This window comes from Carcharhinus amblyrhynchos, chromosome 22 (assembly GCF_965287045.1).
Source record: "Carcharhinus amblyrhynchos chromosome 22, sCarAmb.v2.hapA, whole genome shotgun sequence".
NCBI classification, from domain to species: domain Eukaryota; kingdom Metazoa; phylum Chordata; class Chondrichthyes; order Carcharhiniformes; family Carcharhinidae; genus Carcharhinus; species Carcharhinus amblyrhynchos.
This window is the reverse complement of record NC_137345.1, coordinates 21,123,120-21,142,841: the sequence shown is the minus strand read 5'-3', so window position 1 is coordinate 21,142,841 and position 19,722 is coordinate 21,123,120. Positions and strand designations below refer to the sequence as shown.

The 19,722-nt window shown below is 42.4% G+C and overlaps 1 protein-coding gene across 2 annotated transcripts; it reads left to right on the top strand.

Annotated features, from left to right (window-relative positions):
• Positions 1-2,837: 2,837 nt before the first annotated feature.
• Positions 2,838-18,060, top strand: cfap276 (cilia and flagella associated protein 276). 2 transcript variants are annotated; one of them, XM_080209850.1, is made up of 5 exons: positions 2,838-2,982; positions 7,348-7,464; positions 10,580-10,692; positions 15,849-16,051; positions 17,898-18,060. In XM_080209850.1, exons 1-5 carry the CDS (start codon positions 2,902-2,904, stop codon positions 17,966-17,968), a joined length of 585 nt encoding a protein of 194 aa, XP_080065976.1. In that variant the 5' UTR covers positions 2,838-2,901; the 3' UTR covers positions 17,969-18,060. The 2 variants fall into 2 exon arrangements, with proteins under 2 accessions (XP_080065976.1, XP_080065975.1); XM_080209849.1 differs by lacking the exon at positions 17,898-18,060 and having other exon boundaries at positions 15,849-16,648.
• The last annotated feature ends 1,662 nt before the right edge of the window (positions 18,061-19,722 follow it).

Sequence of the window (19,722 nt, the reverse complement as noted above, 5' to 3'; positions counted from 1 at the left end):
TGTGCCATATTAACAGAAACTGGCATGATTACATTTTAAATGTTGTCCAATGTCATGTTCTGTCATACGTTCTGTAAAGTGGGAAGTGCTCCTGATTTCAATGCCTAGTTTCAGCTCCTGAATGTGGTATTAAGATGTTTAGGACTGAAAGGGTTAAGAAACAAGTACCACCAACATCATGATGTAAAGGGAGTCACATGATGAGTATAGTCTGAATAGAGAAAGCTCATTGCTTGGGCTGTATATAGTTGTTGTTCAGCCTCTATGCGGGGGGGATTTCTGCTCCTGTTTTCAGGGGCAGGATTGACAATGGGAGCGGGAAATCCCACAGGAATCCCAAAACACAATTTACGCTGGTGGGATTTCACGTAGCAATTGGTCCCACCCGCTTGCCAATGATGTAACAGGAAACCCGACGTTGAACATTGGGATACTCATCAGAATGTACTTAAATGGAATAATCAGGCCTCTACGCCTGATAATCCTGTTTCCTCTTCCCCCAGTACTCCTGCTACACTCCTCGCCTCCCCTCCACCCCATCCTGTGAGATACCTTAAATAAACAATGTCACTGTGAATCACAATAGGTCTCCTACATCATGAACCTAGCAAGCAGAAACTGCCAGAGGAGTTCAGGCGAGTGTTTAATTCAAGGAAAAGAGAGGGTCATGCCTGGGCACTGCCCCTTGATACTGCTTGAGTGCAGTGCCAGGGAGCAGTGCCAGGCAGAAGTTTCTGGGGCAGGGCTGAGGGTGTATTCCATGGGGTTGCATGCATGCGGGGGGATGTTCTGTGGGGAGTGACAGAGGATTCTCTGGTCGTGTTCTGCAGTTGGGCAAGGGTTCCATTGTGGGAAGGCTGGTGTTCAGGGTCTGTGAGTGTTCAGGGTGGGAGGTATACAGAGCGGTGGTGTTCAGGGGAACATTCTATTTTTGTTGTTACGTATCGGGGCACTCTTTATAAGGGCGATCTTTTAACTCCTAAGTTGCTGGTGCGGTGAACTCTGATATTGTGGAAACCGTCCTTTGGATTTTTTTCTATGTTGCTTGTAAAACAGCAGAGGAATCCACCGTTGGGGCCAACGAGCTACACACCATTTTCCTGCCTGCTTCCACACTGTGAAAAATTGAGAAAATTCCACCAAAACCTCTGAAACTCTTCCTTATACAATAACAACAACAACATGTTATACTGAGGTTATGAAATGCCTTAGTTAAACGCAAATCTTCCTTTATAAAGAACCGTTGCCTATATTAGAAGATAATGGCTGGAATTTTACTATCCCGCCCGACATGGGAATTGGAGCAGATGGGGGCAGACTATGGAAAGGTCCATTGATCTTGGGTGGGATTTTATGGTTTTGGGGCGATGAGGTTGTAAAATCTCACTCAAGATAATAAGAAACAGAATAATAAGAAAATGGTTTGGTCCATCGAATATGCTCACCATTCAAAAAGATCATAGCTTATCTGATTGTGACCTCTTTCCTGGTTGCTACTCAGAATCTTTAACTCTTTTGTCAACCAAAAACCTGTCTAATTCAGCCTTAGATATATTCAATGACTCAACCTTCATTGCTTTCAGTGGAAGAGAAATTAACGCACTAATGATTCTGAGGGAAGACATTTTTCTTCCCCTCCATCTTAAATGGAAGTACCCTTATTTTTAAACTGTTTATTCTCCTTCTGGACGAGGAAGTACCCTCAAGCCCCCTCAGAATTTTAAAGGTTCCAAAAAGATCATCTTTCATTCTTCTAAAATCCAATGAGCCTAACCTCCTCAATCTTTCCTCATAATACAAACCCATCATCCCAGGAATCCCAGGCCTGGTGAGCCTTCTCTGAACTGCTTCCAGTGCTATTATATCCCTCCTTGAGTAAGGAGGTCTGAACTATATCACAGAATCATAGAAACCCTCCAGTGCAGAAAGAGGCCATTTGGCCCATCAAGTCTGCACCAACCACAATCCCACCAGGCTTTACCTCCATATCCCTACGTATTTATCCGCTAATCCCTCTAACCTACGCATCTCAGGGCTCTAAAAGGCAATATTTACCCTGCTAATCCCTCTAACCTACACACCTCAGGACACGAAGGGACAACTTAGCATGGCCAATCAATCTAACCCGCACACCTTTGGACTGTGGGAGTAAACCAGAGCACCCAGAAGAAACCCATATGGACACAGGAAGAATGTTCAGACTCCACACAGACAGTGACCCAAGCCGGGAATTGAACCCAGGTCCCTGGAGCTGTGAGGCAGCAGTGCCATCCACTGTGCCGCTCAAATATTTAGGGAATGTACAAGATATCCCATCTGAGGATAAGGACCTAGAGCTATAGAGAAGAAATTTGAGATGTTTGTGCTATTTTGACTGTACAAGACAGCATGACAAGGGTTTATAATCAAACATTTGTGACATAAGGTGACTAATGTAGGATAGGCCATCTCCTTTGACAGGAGAGTGAAAATGGGTGAACAATTTACTTAGACATAGTTTACAGCGTTTGCTGCTTTGCCAAAGAGAGTGGATGAAGTAGAAACCTTTGCATCCCTTAAGAGAAGAGCATGGAAGGAGTGAACGCAGAGGTAGGTACAAGGCCATGAGGGGAAAGTGGGACAGACAGAATAGCTTTATACAACGCTGAATGTTTCCATCATTTTACAGTGCTTGTTTCTAGCCCTTTATTTTCCTAAACTATAAACATATGGACAGCGAGTCCTCGTGGTATTCACTAGAAGGCAGTAGAGAGAACACTGGCGTGGTAACCATAGAGATTCTGATACGTGATAACCTGGCAACGGGCTGTAACACTATAAACAAATTACAACGCAACTGCATTAAGGTTAGGGAGATTTCTTGCCCTCAGAATTCTGCAGCTGCCACCAGTTCGCTGAGAAATGCCGGAAACCAGGGACCCATTCCCATTCCCAAGATTTGAAAACGATGATGATTTCAGGGGTCGGAGAAAAGCCACGCAGGTATTACAATCACATTATCATTTCTATGACCTCGCACTTTGCACATTTGCTCCTTGCATCTTATTTTGGATTTCTCCTTTATACATACATAAATGTATATATGTATAATTTGGACAATTTGGCTAACTTTGTTAAAATAAAGTTCAGCATTTGATGAGCTCACTGATGCAGTGTCCCAAAATGAGTAGGTTAGGTGGATTAGCTATGATAAAAAGTGCATGAAATACGCACGGTGGCGACAAGATGTCCAAATGCAAAACGACTAGGTTTTTACTTGCAGATTCCACAAGGACATTCTATTAATTATGTGCCCGTCTATTAACTTTTGTTGCAAAAAAAAACGATATCATGATGGAACTTTACATTTTAATCCAGTGTAGGGGAGGGGAAACGGAAAAGCACTCAGAATGGCACTACAGATCGCAGCTTAGTTTCAGACCCCCACTTCCCTCCCACAATATTCCAATTTATTCAGCATTGTTTTTCAAAGTGCCTCCAATAGTTGCTTGGTTTGAAAGCTGGACACAGAGGATGATTGTTTTAGGTAAACGTTCCAATAGCTGTCCCAAGGCTATCGGTCCTGGTTCAGTGGGGTGGCATTCTTGTGATTATCATGAGGTTTATCACAGGATGGCATGGTGGCACAATGATTAGCACTGCTGCCTCAGTGCCAGGGACCCAGGTTCAACTCCCATCTTGGGTTTGCACGTTCTCCCCATGTCTGCGTGGGTTTCCTCCAGGTGTCATAGTCATAGAGGTTTACAGCACTGAAACAGGTCCTTTGGCCCAACTTGTCCATGCCACCCAGTCTTTACCTCTGCTTCAGTTTCCTCCCACAGTCCAAAAGATGTGCTGGTTATTGGCCAAGCTAAATTCTCCCTCAGTGTCCCCAAACAGGCGCCAGAATGTGGTGACTGGGGGATTTTCACAGCAACTTCATTCCAAAGTTAATGTGACCCTATTTGTGACACTAATAAATAAAGTTTAAAAGGTTCTGGATTCAAGTCCTGCTCCAAAGTTTGAAGGCAGAGCTGGACTTTTATCCAGACTCGAAACATTGGCTGTATTCTTTCTCCATAGATGCTGTCAGACCTGCTGAGATTTTGCAGCGTTTTGTGTTTTTGTATGTGGTCAACTATGAAGAGAATGATAAGAGACGTCAGGAAGAATCGGACAACTTAATATCCTGGACTAATACATGTCAGAGGAAACTTAATGCAAAAAATGTAGGGTGGGCACAATAGATAGCACTGAAGGCTCACAGCACCAGGGAACCAGGTTCAATTCCAACCTTGGATGACTGTCTGTGGAGTCTGCACGTTCTCCCTGTGCCTGCATGCCCTCTGGGTGCTCTGGTTTTCTCCCACTGTCCAAAAGATGTGCTGGTTAGGTACTAAGTTGCCCCTTAGTGTCCCAGGATGTGTAGTTTAGGTAGATTAGTTATTATAAACGTGTAGGGTTAGAGGGTGAGAGAGGAAGGGAAGACCTCTGTCAAAGAATCAGTACAAACTTGCTGGGCACTGTAGGGATCCTGTGAAAATGATGAGATAATGCATTGTGAAGGAATGTATAATATATACTAAATGGGAACATTTGAAAGGAAGCAGAGACTTAGAGATTAATATTCCCAGATCGTTTAGGAAGGAAAAGATTTAAAAAACATCTGTAAAAAGGGAGGGCATGACCTATATTTCACAAATTAGGGAGGCAGGAGCAAAATAAATTTTAAACCCATACAAATCATTTTTAGGACACTAGTAGAATGTACTTTAGTTTTTCTTAATTAACGTTCTGGTCCTTGTTATCACCTTAGTGAATCTCTTCTGTATTCTTCATGGTCTTGGTATCCATTCTACTTTAGAAAGGATACCAAGACTATGACTTGCTTTAGAAAGGATACCAAGACCATGTGAAAATTACTGTATAAATACAAGTCTTCCTTTCTTTCATTACTCCAGCTTTAATCTTTCCTCATCCAGAATGTATGTCGCTAATCTGCCTGTTGATGAAACTCTCCCATTCATTCCTAAAGTGGCTTTCAAGAAGTTTAGCTTCCTCTTTTCTGCCAACCATTTTATCATGCAGCTTCTAACTTTCTGTAACACGCAGGCTTGTGAAACATTTGAGTAGCTCTTCTACATTTGGAAGTCTCCTACAATCAGTCCCTCATTTCCTAGTCAGCAAATGAGAGAAATCTTGTCAGAAGATTATTCCACATATTGCCTTCGGGCCTCCAAAATTTCTTGTGTTGTACTTTATCAGTGCTGTTCTGATCAGTACTTGCCCAAACTTTCTTGTTATAATAGCTTTCCAAAGCTGCATCCTACCAGTTCTTCTCATTTACAAAGAGGCATGAAGGTGCATTAGCAGCAAAACTCCTTCATGAGGACTCCACCATTCTCAGTAGACAACTCAGTGTTATTCCCTACTCTTCTTAGGACCTCAGAACCGTAGACCTCTTTCCATTCCTCAGTTCTCCTTTCTCCTACAGTTATTAGATATTTAAGAACATAAGAACATAAGAAATAGGAGCAGGAGTAGGCCATCTAGCCCTTCGAGCCTGCCCCGCCATTCAATAAGATCATGGCTGATCTGTCGTGGCTCAGTTCCACTTTCCCGCCCTCTCCCCATAACCCTTAATCCCCTCTCTTATCAAAAACCCATCAACCCGCGTCTTAAAAATATTTAGCGAGGCAGCCTCCACCACTTCAACGGGCAGAGAATTCCAGAGATTCACCACCCTTTGAGTGAAGAAGTTCCTCCTCAACTCCGTTCTAAACCGCCCCCCCTTTATCTTGAGGCTATGCCCCCTAGTCCTACTGTCTTTTTTGAGCCGGAAGAGTCTCTCCACCTCTATCCTATCCATCCCATTCATCATCTTATACGTCTCAATGAGATCTCCCCTCATTCTTCTAAACTCTAACGAGTACAAGCCCAGTTTATTCAGCCTCTCCTCATAGCTCAACCCCCTCAACTCCGGTATCAGCCTAGTAAACCTCCTCTGCACTCCCTCCAAGGCCAAAATATCTTTGCGCAGGTGCAGCGCCCAAAACTGCACACAGTACTCCAGCTGCGGCCTCACCAATGCCCTATACAGCTGCAGCAAGACCTCCCTACTTTTATATTCAATCCCCCTCGCTATGAAGGCCAGCATCCCATTCGCCTTCCTGACCACCTGCTGCACCTGCAAGCTGGGTTTTTGTGACTCATGCACAAGGACCCCGAGGTCCCTCTGCACCGTCGCCTGCTGCAGTTTTTCTCCACGTAAGTAATAATCCTTCCTACCATTCTTCCTACCAAAGTGGACCACCTCACACTTGCCAACATTAAATTCCATTTGCCATTTCCTGGCCCATTCACCCAGCCTATCTAGATCCTTCTGCAGACTCTCCACACCCTTCGCACAATTTGCCGTTCCCCCAATCTTGGTGTCATCAGCAAATTTCGACACCCTACACTCGGTTCCCTCCTCCAGATCATCTATATAAAGAGTAAAAAGCTGAGGCCCCAGCACCGACCCCTGGGGCACTCCACTAGTCACCATCCGCCAATCCGAATAGCACCCGTTGACCCCCACTGTCTGCCTCCTATTTGACAACCAATCCTCTATCCACGCTAACACCCTACCCCCAACTCCATGTCCCTCGACCTTCTGCAATAACCTCTTGTGAGGTACTTTGTCAAACGCCTTCTGAAAATCCAGAAAGACCACATCCACCGGCTCTCCTCTATCCACCGCCCTAGACACATCCTCATAGAACTCCAGTAAATTTGTCAGACACGACTTCCCTTTAATGAAACTGTGCTGCGTCTGCTCTATCAAGCAATTCCCTTTAGACAAGTTTTTTGTTCTAAAATTATTTCTGGCATTCTTTCAGACTTCTTGTAAATATTTTAAATCTTCCTGGACATAAATTAAATCTTCAGGCAGTATGTACACAGCTACTTGCAGTATCTAATTATTCAGGGAGGATCTTGGTATGTATTTATCAACATGGGCATGCAGCTTGCTTGTGTGTGGGAGAATCACAGTTTCAGCAGCTAATGTGCATAGTGCTGTATAAATTGATTTATTGAAAATACAATAATTTTTGTTCATATCAATTTTTCTCATACTTTCAGTTAATTAAAGAGTCACCGGCTGAGAACTGGGCTTAAATTGCCAAGCAAAAATGGAATTTAGGCTTTGCAGTTACTCCACAGAAGAAATTTGATCTTATTAAGCTGAGCTGGTTTCAAATCTGATTGTAGTTCTGGAAAGGAGAGTTCAGTTCACCCAATACGTTAAATATTTTTCTCAGTAAACATGTTATAAAGAGCAGTGTTGTGATCTCCTTGATGTTTTGCATTTTCATTTTCCTACAGGGTCATCAGTACGTAAAACCAACTCACTTAGCTCAACAGGAAGATCCATGGAGTCGACTCAATGCAGCAGTAACTATATCAAATGCAAACAAAGGAATTTACATCTATAATCCCAAGGTATAAAATGGATAGAATACACCAATCTGCAGTAAATCTAACATCCATTTACTATGGAGGTGGGTAAATTACTGTCATCCATAAAGTGAAATTGGGAGGTTGCTGACAAGACTACTACAAATGAGGCCCACTGAAGGTGATCCACGCAGAATCCTTTGATGCCAGGGACCAGCTGTGTTTCTGCAGTAAAATAACTCCATGGTTTGAATGTCTTGGCGACCGAAACTAAGCAGAATATTGGAAATGTTGCTCCTCCAATACAGGCTTCACACAACAGTATAACTTGCTCTCCAACAGAATAATTAAATCATTTATTGGCTGGATGAATTCAATTAAGTTCCACTACTATGAATTCTTGGAATAGCTATATACAAGGTTGATTTTGGTTTGTGGGGAAATATAGATGATAGGAAATCATTTGTTTCCTTCAAATATCTGCTCATATTTATCCTTAATGACTTCAGTATATCTAAAATCAAAAGGGAGGTATAGTACCCCACTGATTCCCATTTTGTGCTGTTGAACAAAGTCAAAATTTACTCCATGAATTACACTTAAAAACATGTATAAGATAATAAGTGATTCTGAACTGTTAATTTAAAGGGCATAAGTTAATGTTCCAGATTTAAATAAAGAACATGATTATGCATGAACTGGAATGAAAAATAGGTTGACAGATGCTTCTGGCCAGAGAGGAAGGACCTGTTTGCCATGAGGTAAGGAAACTGTAGGCCCAAATTTCAAAAATCTAGCTTTTATCAGTCAGCAGAGCATGGAACCTGTGTGCAGGTGCTGAAGATGTTGTCTGAGAATGTACAACACAATGCCACAATTCTACATTTTGTGACATTATGATCAATTAAGATGTGTGCAACATTGTCCAACCTACAACATAAAGAATATCCAGACTGAACTACAGTGTAAGCCCTCAACATAGTCATATCTTCTGCAAAGGAGACTTGATCCACTGTTGTATCTCCTTGAGTGGCAAATTGGTGCTGTTGTCTCTTTAAGCTATTGAGGCTGGGGTATAGAGAGGCATCCCTCAAGATTTCAACAATCACTTGAACATCATTTGTTTCCTGTAAATTTATGGCCTTGCAGAAATATTCCCTCATATCATTAGCTTGGCAGTTCTAATGCCAAGATGTAATGCTGCACCTCATGATGGTATCACATACATGCCTCACACCTACCCCCTCAAATCTGTGAATATGTCCAAGTTTTGGTATTATATAGAAAGTCAAGAAATGTATTTTGTCTGTTGTTCTTGTCTGAAACCTGATTGGATATCCTAATTTACTCTCAGCTGGGTACTTTACATTGAATTACATAGAACATGCAGGCGATTTGATCGAACTGGTCAATGCCAGTGATAATGTTACACACAAATCCCCTTCTTCATTTATCCCTGTCAATATATCCTTATGTTCCTTTCTCCATCATGTGTTTATCTAGCATCCTCTTAAATGCATCAATGGCATTTGCTTGGACTACTCCTTGTGCTAGAGTGTTCCACATTTCAACTACTCTCCTGAATTTCCTATTAGATTTACTAGTGTTGATCTTAAAACTTTGGCTTGGAGTTTTGGTGCAAATGATGGTACCTGATCTATGTCCTTCATAATCTTTATCACTGTTATGAGAAAATGTAGCTTTAACATTTGGGTAGTAATTGAAGACAATTACCATTGAATACCTGCCTAAAAGCCTGCCAAGTAGAAAATCACTTTCCAATATTGCTCACACTTAACAGTACTGAATATTCTTCTGTGACAGTGTTCTCTATTAAATAATAGGGACAATTTTCATCCAATCACCCACCTCACTTGAGCACAAGTCATGCAGAGTCCAGTCAAAATGCAGTCACTTGACCAAAATCAAACTGAAATTTTCCTGCATTTGTAGATTTAGGGCTTTTAAATCAGCTCACATACCTAAGAAGCTGGCCCTCCCTTTAAAAAGGTCTTGTACAGAGGTAAAAGTCTAATGGCTGCAGCATTGATATTGTTTGAAGTTGACTGGAAGACCTGAGGCTCACATCTGTCAATATACACATTGATGGATATCAGTCCAGCATAAATAGAGGAGAGTGGTGGCAGAGGTGATTACAACACTACTGCTATATCCTTTCCACATTGAGATAACGCTTGTTCCCATTCATTTTAGCTGCAACCAAGCATGCCTGCTCCAAGCAGCACAAGAAGTGCTGAGGCAATGCAAAGGGGATGGAGTCATAACAAATTTTCCTCTGCTTTGTTTCCAGGGGTTAATTGGCCCCTGGGATCAGATAAGAAGATAGAAACATAGAAAATAGAAGCAGGATTAGGCCTTTTGGACCTTTGAGCCTGCCCCGTCTCATCCTTCCTCATTCTGATCATGGCTGATCATCAAATTCAATATCCCTCCTTCCCCCCATATCCCTTGATCCTTTCAGCCCCAAGAGCTATATCTGATTTTTTGAAATCACACAATGTTTTGGCCTCAACTACTTTCTGTGGTAGTGAATTCACAGATTCATCACCCTCTGAGTGAAGAAATTTTTCCTCACCTCTGTCCTAAAAGGTTTACCCCTTATCCCTCAAGCTATCTGGACACCCCCACCACCAGGAACATTTTTTATGAATCTATCCTGTATAGCTAATCCTGTTAGAATTTTACAAGTTTCTATGAGATCCACTCTCATGCTTCTAATCTCCAATAAATAATATCCTAACCAATCCTAGTCTCTCCTCATATGATAGACTTGGCATTCCAGGAATCAGTGTGGTAAACATTCGCTGCACTCCCTCTACAGCAAGGACATCCTTCCTCAGATAAGGACACCAAAACTGCACACAATACTCCAGGTGTGGCCTCACCAACGTCCTATACAACTGCAGTAAAACATCCCTATTCCTATACTCAAGTCATCTCACCCTATCATCCAAATACCTCCAAAACACATTTGGGATTAAATTCCATTAATTATAAGGTTGAATAATGTAAACATGCAGAAAGTGCCTTTTTGAATATAGTTGAAATTAAAACACTTATTTTAATTAACACTTCTACAGTTCACAGTCAAGTTACTGACTTTGTATAGTTTTGAAGGCTGTGCACATTGTTCTAACAGGCACCTAAAGATAGTCTGGATCTTCATCTTAGTGCTGTGTATAATCATTCAGAAGATTTTCTGAAACATAAGAACGAGGTACTTCGTCAAAAACAAACCTGTGATCCTCAGAGGTAAGCATGTTGTAAGACAAGTACATTTAGTGTTACTCTATCATTCAAACTTTAATAGAACTTTAAAAATACTACTGGTGTAATTCACAATCAGGTTAACACTGATTAATTTTTACACTTCTGTATCGATTATTTCAAAAATATAATTTGGGGAAATAGCATTTGCAACACTTTATGAAGATCCTTCATACATATAATTCAGTACCACCTACTAAAAGCTCCTGCGAACAAACCTGTTTTTCATAAAAGCAAACATAAGAACATAAGAAATAGGAGCAGGAGTAGGCCATCCAGCCCTTCGAGCCTGCCCCGCCATTCAATAAGATCATGGCTGATCTGTCGCTGCTCAGTTCCACTTTCCCGCCGTCTCCCCATAACCCTTAATCCCCTCTCTTATCAAAAACCCATCAACCCGTGTCTTAAAAATATTTAGCGAGGCAGCCTCCACCACTTCAACGGGCAGAGAATTCCAGAGATTCACCACCCTTTGAGTGAAGAAGTTCCTCCTCAACTCCGTTCTAAACCGCCCCCCCCTTTATCTTGAGGCTGTGCCCCCTAGTCCTACTGTCTTTTTTGAGCCGGAAGAGTCTCTCCACCTCTATCCTATCCATCCCATTCATCATCTTATACGTCTCAATGAGATCTCCCCTCATTCTTCTAAACTCTAACGAGTACAAGCCCAGTTTATTCAGCCTCTCCTCATAGCTCAACCCCCTCAACTCCGGTATCAGCCTAGTAAACCTCCTCTGCACTCCCTCCAAGGCCAAAATATCCTTGCGCAGGTGCGGCGCCCAAAACTGCACACAGTACTCCAGCTGCGGCCTCACCAATGCCCTATACAGCTGCAGCAAGACCTCCCTACTTTTATATTCAATCCCCCTCGCTATGAAGGCCAGCATTCCATTCACCTTCCTGACCACCTGCTGCATCTGCAAGCTGGGTTTTTGCGACTCATGCACAAGGACCCCGAGGTCCCTCTGCAAAGGTAAAGATCGATCTGGTAAATTTGCACCACAGACAAGTCAAAGGAAGGAATTAGCCGAACCTATCTGCAATGTTGAGATAAAAGTCAAACCACAGGATTAAAGGACAATGTCGTTGGCTGATTTTCAATTCAGCTGACACCTCTTTCCCCACACTGTCTTTAATGAAAATTCAAAATGCTTGCAGCATAATTTTACTGTATCTCTGCCTTGCAGAGATGAAATCTCTGCCTCTTGTGCATTAGTAGTTTCCTCCTAATGCACAAAATAGACAAGCAGACATGGCCCTGCCGGTAACCTCATTGCTAAGTCTTTCACTTTCAGGTCCAGCGACTACAATCTGAATGGCTGTGGACCCTCAGCCTGTTCCTTTTAGACAGCAGCTTTGTTTCAAATTGCTGTCAGGAAATGGTTTACTTCCATTTCTCATTTTTGTGGGCATGTCCATTCCAAAAGGAATTCCAGTATCTACTGCTGAAGCTGCGTTAATAAGTTGAACCCAGGAATACAGATTTGACTGCATTCAGGAAGAGCGTACTTCTGCAGTGTTTCATCTGTTGTGTCTGGAAAATCAGTTTCATCAAATATAGCTAATGACTGGGGATCATATCAAACAATGTGTCCCTTCGACTCTCCTAATGGACAGAGAACTGATTGTACTCAACCAGCCTATGCTTCCAAAACTCAGTTCATAATGTATAACATCAGATATGATTCTGTGATTGAACAGCACTTTCTGCATAATCCCAAGTGTGCTAAGAATGACACTAACAACCAAATTAATATTTGATTTGATTGGGCAGTTGGGCTCACAACATAGCTCACTTATGTTCGCTAGAAGCAACATATATTCCTCCACAGCCATCTGTCCTCTGCAAAGAAAAAGGAACATGTGCAGGCATTGTGCCTTTTTTGATTAAAGAGAAACTTGAGGAACAATGGTTTCCTGGTTCATCTCCATGGCAATGCCTTGAACAATCAGAGCTAAGTCCAAAGATGTGCAGGTTAGGTGCATTGACCATGCTCAATTGCCCCTTAGTGTCCTGGGAAGCATAGGTTAGAGAGATTAGCAGGGTAAACGTGTGAGGTAATGGGGAGAGGGCCTGAATGGGATTGTTGTTGTGCAGACTCAATAGGCTGAATGGCTTCCTTCTGCACTGTAGAGGTTTTATGATAGATTGTCAGCCAATCAACACCCTTTGCTCATGTTGTATAAATTGTTGCTCCCTTTGGAATTTGACAATTTTGGATCTGTCCTGATGAGTGCATGATGGAATGCTTTGACAGTGTATCTTTCTTTCAGCAATACTCAAGTTCTGTACTACTGAGCAACAAAATGTAACATAATTGTTATCTTTGCTGTTTACATGCAAATCACTGCCAGACGTGCATACATAACGCAAATTGTATGCAAAATATTTTGAGACATGATTTCTTTTTAGATTCATTAGTGGGGTGTGACCATAACTGGCAAGGTCATTTGTTGTCCATTCCTAATTGCCCTTGAGAAGAAGTGATTTGCATAGAAACAAAAATAAACAAAGCCCCATTAAGCCATATTTGATAGCGGAAAGAAAATTAGCCAAGACAATTCTCTAGTCTTAAAAACAACATTCAACTGAAAGATAGCAAAGACTTTAGCATTTCCTTTGCAGTGCCACATTTCCGACAATGTATCATTCTCACTATGCTATACTGAAGTAGTAACCTAGGATACGGCCTCCAGTTCTGAAATGGAGCTTGAACACATAATCTTCCGACTTGGAGAGAACAAGTCTGCCAAATGAACAAAGCTGACTCTTAATTAAAGTAAATACAACATTAGTTGCACAATAAACTGTTCTCCAAGACTTGCATCAGCCCCAAATGTTCCAACAAGTCATACTTTGTCCCCATGCCAAATTTTTGTCAGGGATTTTTTACCAAAGTGGCAGAACCACACACATTATGATTCTGAAGTAAAATGACAGAAGTCAGAACTAGCATCAGCACCATATTATTATCCAAACAGAACTCATATGTACTTGCAATATAATTTTTTAAAAAAATTTAACTTTACTACCCTTTTCCTCATTCTGGCTAGGATTCTCCCAAAACAAACTGTGGACCTGTCCTTATTGTATCTTGCTCTAATACCCATCTCCAAGCCCCCTATTTGCTTGAAAACTGGAGTAACTCCTACTAGTTTTTTTTTGCGGGATTTTCAGGTTGGATCTCGCACACTCTGAGCACTGCAGAGTGCCCTAATGGAAGTTACTCTGAGAATCAGCGGGTGGGGTCTGTTCCTGCTGGAGGGGCTGGCAGCAGAGCATTGAGTGGGCCACCATGCATGTGCCAATCTCAGCTCAGAGATCGGCCCATGCGCAGTGGCCCTGCACTGCCAGTGTCCCAATCACTGGCTAGTCCTGCAATGTCCCATCGCTGCTCCTCTGACCACCCTTCCCCCCCACCTCCACTGATCACTGGCCTCCCAGAACTCTCTGGGCCAGCCCGACACCATCCCCCTCCGCCACCACCGCCCGGACAACCAGCCCCAATCACTGCCCTCCCTGTGCCACCAATCCCTCTGTAGAGTGTCAGCGAGACCCCATCCCCACCAATTGCCCCAATAGCCCCGCCTACGTAACAGGCTCCGTCCCCTCTGGCCCTACCCCCTTGGCAATGCTCAATGCCTAGAGGGCATTGCTGGGGAGGCCAGTCTGGCACTGCCCAGGGGGCACCCTCCATATCTCCGACTTCCTGGGTGGGCTCGATGGCCTTTGTTTCCTCCAGCAGGGTCGGACTGCCTGTTCCCTATTCATGTAGAGCTATGTAAACCCCACTGGAGTGAGCCACTCCTGGTGGGATGGGGAGACACTAGCGGGCCTGGAGATTTCAGCCCTGAGCCCGCTAATCAAATGCAAATTGGAATCTAAATATTGAAATCAACTCCGTGCTGATGACGCTAATAATTTTTGCCCCAGAGACACATGGAGGCCATAGCTCCCAACAGAGATTCCACGAAATGGCCTTTGCTGATATCTCCCAGAAACGGGCTGGGAAAATCGCACCCCTCTCCCATCTCTTTTTATTTTCCCCAATTCAATTTTACTACTTTTTCTGCTTTTGTTTGTTTTATTGTATCTCACTATAATACCTTTCTCTACTATTCAAACCCACAGTTGAAAATAAAGAAATATAGAGAACAGGTTTTATTGTGCATCCATTACTAAAGAGTATTATAGAATCATAGAATTACAGAAGCCGTCAGTGCCGGAGGAAGCCATTTAGCTCATCATCCCTGCTTTTTGTCCATACTTTTTAATTCCTCATGGAGTACCTGCCCAATAATACCCTTTTAAAATTACCTGTGGAATCAGTGACCACCACTTTTCCAGGTAGAGCATACTGAGTCCCAACAACTCTACCTCCCCATTCTGTTTTGCCAATGGTTTTGAATCTATGAATCTGATTATTGACCCTCTCACCTGAGGGAATGGTTTTCTCGATCCAGACCAAAACCTCTCATCTAGAAAACTTCTACTAGACCATCTCATTACCCTCCACATTCCTAGAACAGGCCTGGATTTTATAATATTTGTTTATAACTGAGTGGCATAATGGTTAGCACTGGTGCCTCGCAGCACCAGGGACCTGGGTTTAATTCCAGACTTGAGTCACTATCTGTCTATCAATTTGCAAATCCTTCCAATACAGGTGGTAAGAACAGGAAGAGATGCCTGTTCAGACACACTTGTTACAGAGTGGCGCCCTTCATGCTATAGCCTCCGGCAATAAAATTGTAACCTGTTCCAGATTAAACCAGCTATGAAAACTAACATAAGCAAGTCTCATGCACCACTAGTTGCAGGATGTGGAACAATGAACAAATCTGATAGAGATCTATAAAATAATGAAAGAGACAATTAATAGATTATTGTACTTTAACATATTGTGGAGAACAATGGATCATAAATCCAATCTATGCAAAAGCGGGACTTATGTGGATATGAGACAGTTTTTTCCCCAGGGACTATAATGAGATTCTGGAATAGATTACCGGCTGTTGTTGTGGGTGCTGACTCGCTGCAACATCAGAAATGCTGTAATTAAGCAAAACATTTCATGATCTGGCAAATCATCTCTGAGAACATACAACTTAATTGTTTGCTATATTTTCTGAATTGCTTTCAGGGGTTGTTGGTTAGGCACGGATAAGCAACAACCGGAAGACATTTTCCGCCGGAAAATAGCAAAGGATGCAGTGCAAAAAGACATTTGTGGTTGTGCACCTGAGGAACCAGAAACCAGAGCTAATTACTTAGATGAAAGACCTCCTCCGAGACTTTGGATGTCGCCAACAAAATTATCCATTCATAGCATCGGCGGAACAATAAGTGAGAAATCTGTCCTGTGGGTTTTGCATGTACTTTGTAATGTGTGTGTGCGTTGCCTCATAAGCTTCGCTTAGGACTTTCTTGTCACTTGTGTACCCATGCCCCACCCCCGACACCCACCACCACCTTTCTACTCACACGCCCACCCTTCAATGGTTATTTGAAATAAAACTGAAACGGACATATTAAGATTTCCAACAGGCAATGGTTGATTCATTTTGACTGGGGGTGAAAAAAACAAAATGAATATTGCCATATATTCTCTGCACATAAACAGAATTCTCAAATTCAACCTGACATCAGGAAACATTCAATTCCATATGGTGCTTCATTATGTTGGCCCTTTTATATAAAGATTTTCAATGGTGTCCAGTGTAAAGCATTTCTAAATATCCAGAAGATTTATTATTAAATGATATTGAATACTAGAGTATCATTCCATCCCACATCAAATTGAATTTCATTTTTAGTCATTGACATTTAAATCAAGGAAATGTAGACATAACTCAACGTGTAAGCTATAATTCTAACCCTAGTGGAAATCAGGTCAGCAGACAGCTGGGTTTGCCATGGGACATTGTCTGCCATGTCACACTCCCTTTCACACTCCATTTTAACATGCCCTTCTGAGGAGACAGAAAGGACACCTACAGATTTCTGGTGGGTCTTTGTTTAAAGATAGATCAAGTGACCTTACAAGAAAAGTTAAGGCCTCCCATGCTCTAGAACCTCTCCATTAATTAACTGAGTGTGCCATTATTCTTTCCTTGGGGCTTACCTTTGCATCGGGGATTCCTTTAGTACCCACCAGCAGCTTCCTGTGGCTTGTGCATGCTGTTCCTGTCCACCAGCCAGCTGTAGCTTCTCTCCATTTTAGGAAGGTAACTGCTCAGATGCACGCAGATCAAATATGAGAGTCAAATTCTCCTGGCCTCATTGTTGAGGTCAGGGTGGTTTGACACCCACATCATCACCGTCTTATTTAGCAAAAAAACTATACTTGCCCAAATTAATGACAATTTCCCTTTTGCGTTTCTTAAGGACCTACTTCATAAACTATGTCCCTGAATTACCCTGGACTCTAAGTTGCTGTACTGTTGTAACTGCATCGAAAATACGTTGGAAGCCTTATTTCTGTTGTACTTCCAGTTAAGTTATGGTGATGCCACTGCAGCAGAGCATCCAAGGAAAATTAAGGGTTATTTTCATATTACTGAATCTATTATGAAACCTCAGATAGGAGTGTAATACGTTGCAGTGATTTCTTCCCATGCGAGGGGGGAAAATATCAGTTAACATTCTTATCTGCTGGCAAGTATGTGAGCATGCAGTGGTGGCACAGTGGTTAGCACTGCTGCCTCACAGTGCCAGGGACTCGAGTTCGATTCCCAGCTTGGGTCAGTGTGTCTGTGGAGTCTGCAGATTCTCCCTGTGTCTGCATGGGTTTCCTCCAGGTGTTCCAGTTTCCTCCTACAGTCTGAATGACTTGCTGGTTAGGTGAATTTTCTATGCTAATTTTTCCATCAGTGTACCCGAAAAGTCGATTGTGGCGACTAGGGGATTTTCACATTGATTTCATTGCAGTGTTAATGTAATCCTGTTTGTGACACTGATAAATAAATTTAAATTAAAAGAATTGGGTCAAATTTAGATGTGATGTTCCACCTTCAGATTCAACCATATCCCTGGTACTCACTGTTGGAACATAAACATGCTGTCTCAGAGCTGGGCACTCCTTGGCTTTTGAGTTCTTGCCCTTTGGAAGAAAACTGAAAAAGAAATAGGTTATGGAAGATACTGTATTTTAGACCGAATGTTACATGTTTTTTCTTACTTTTCTTCACAGGAAGTCAACACTCAGCTGCCACCAATTGTGGATATTCTAGGAAATTTGATGGTGGCTTCTTCACAAACTGAATTGGTAGAAGTTTCTTTACAATACTTGACTGATATTCTGATTGACTCTTTATTTTTCCATAAGGGATGGCAAGATAAGGAGCCTATAGCAGCAATACTGTGAAGTAGTATCTCAATAATGGTTATTTCATCATTAAATAATTAAATAATTGCAATAAGAGAACTCAAAATGTTGTCTCATGAAATTATCTTTTGGGGGTGTGCAATTCCAAGGTGAGCTTTGCTGCATGATCAGGACAAGATTGTGTGGAATTTAAATTGGGCATAAATTTCCATTTAGGTTTTCCACAACATGACTCCCTTTGCAATTCTTCAGGCTTTTAGCTTCTTCCCACAATCCAGCTGTAAGGTCTTGAATGTCCTTAATTACATGCGTTATAATGGAGGCCAGTGGCACTGCTGTTCAGTATTTCCAGTGTTTTTGTATCTACAGAGTACTAAAGGTAACTTGGAAAGTTATAAGACACAACTGCAGGAGTGAAGAATTTCTGAAACTGAAAAGTCTGGGGACAATTATGAGCATTTTTTACTGCGGGGGAAACACTATTTGCAGCACTTTCTTTCTACCGACATACATGGACTTGTGTCGCACAGACTTGTTTCTCACTGCTCCTGACAGGGTCAGACCACACCAGCAGATTTTTGTTTTGCCCCCAATCCTAGTCTACTGTCAGAACTTGTCAACAGCAGTTATGATGTTCTCAGTTGAGCATATCCTTTCTGTGCAGTTATAATGGCCACAGAAGAGCAGCAGATGGATAGCCAGACAGCACTTAAGGAGAACACAGCCATCCGGATATTACCTCCACCCCCAGCTCCACAGAATATGCCGGCAGCACAGATTATATAGATGTTTCTAAGGTAAGAAACATCTATATAAACTATGCTGCCGGCATCTTTTATGATACAGAAAAGCAGGCATTGTGATATTTGTAATATCTACCAGATTGCAGTATAGGTACATATTCATCATGTAAATAAGCAGGGGAGTTCATCGTTTTTGGCATCACAGTAAAGTAGAGGCATTTAGTTTAATTAAGTTGCAGGCTTTTCCAAGGCCCAGGATGCAAGTAATGGCATTTGCTTTTCTTTGTCTGTCTCTACAGAACATCTCCTCAACTATCTCAACAGGAAGAATTTCCGCTTCCTGACTATGCAGTTACAGAGGGTGGGATTTTTCACCTCACTCTCATGACATGTTTTAAACATACAAACATAGGAGCAGGAGGAGGCCCTTTGAGCCTGCCCCACCATTCATTACGATCATGGCTGATCATCCAACTCAATAGCCTAATCCTGCTTTTTCCACATAACCTTTGATTCCATTTGCCCAAGTGCGATATCTAACTGCCTTTTGAAGGCATTCAATGTTTTTGCATCAACTACTTCCTGTGATAATGAATTCCACAGGCTCATCACTCTTTGGGTGAAGAAATGGCTCCTCACCTCCCCTGAATCCTCAGACTATGACCCCTGGTTCTGGACTCCCCCACCATTGGAAACATCCTTCCTGCATCTTGTCCTTGTGCATGAGTCGCAAAAACCCAGCTTGCAGGTGCAGCAGGTGGTCAGGAAGGCAAATGGGATGCTGGCCTTCATAGCGAGGGGGATTGAATATAAAAGTAGGGAGGTCTTGCTGCAGCTGTATAGGGCATTGGTGAGGCCGCAGCTGGAGTACTGTGTGCAGTTTTGGGCGCCGCACCTGCGCAAGGATATTTTGGCCCTGGAGGGAGTGCAGAGGAGGTTTACTAGGC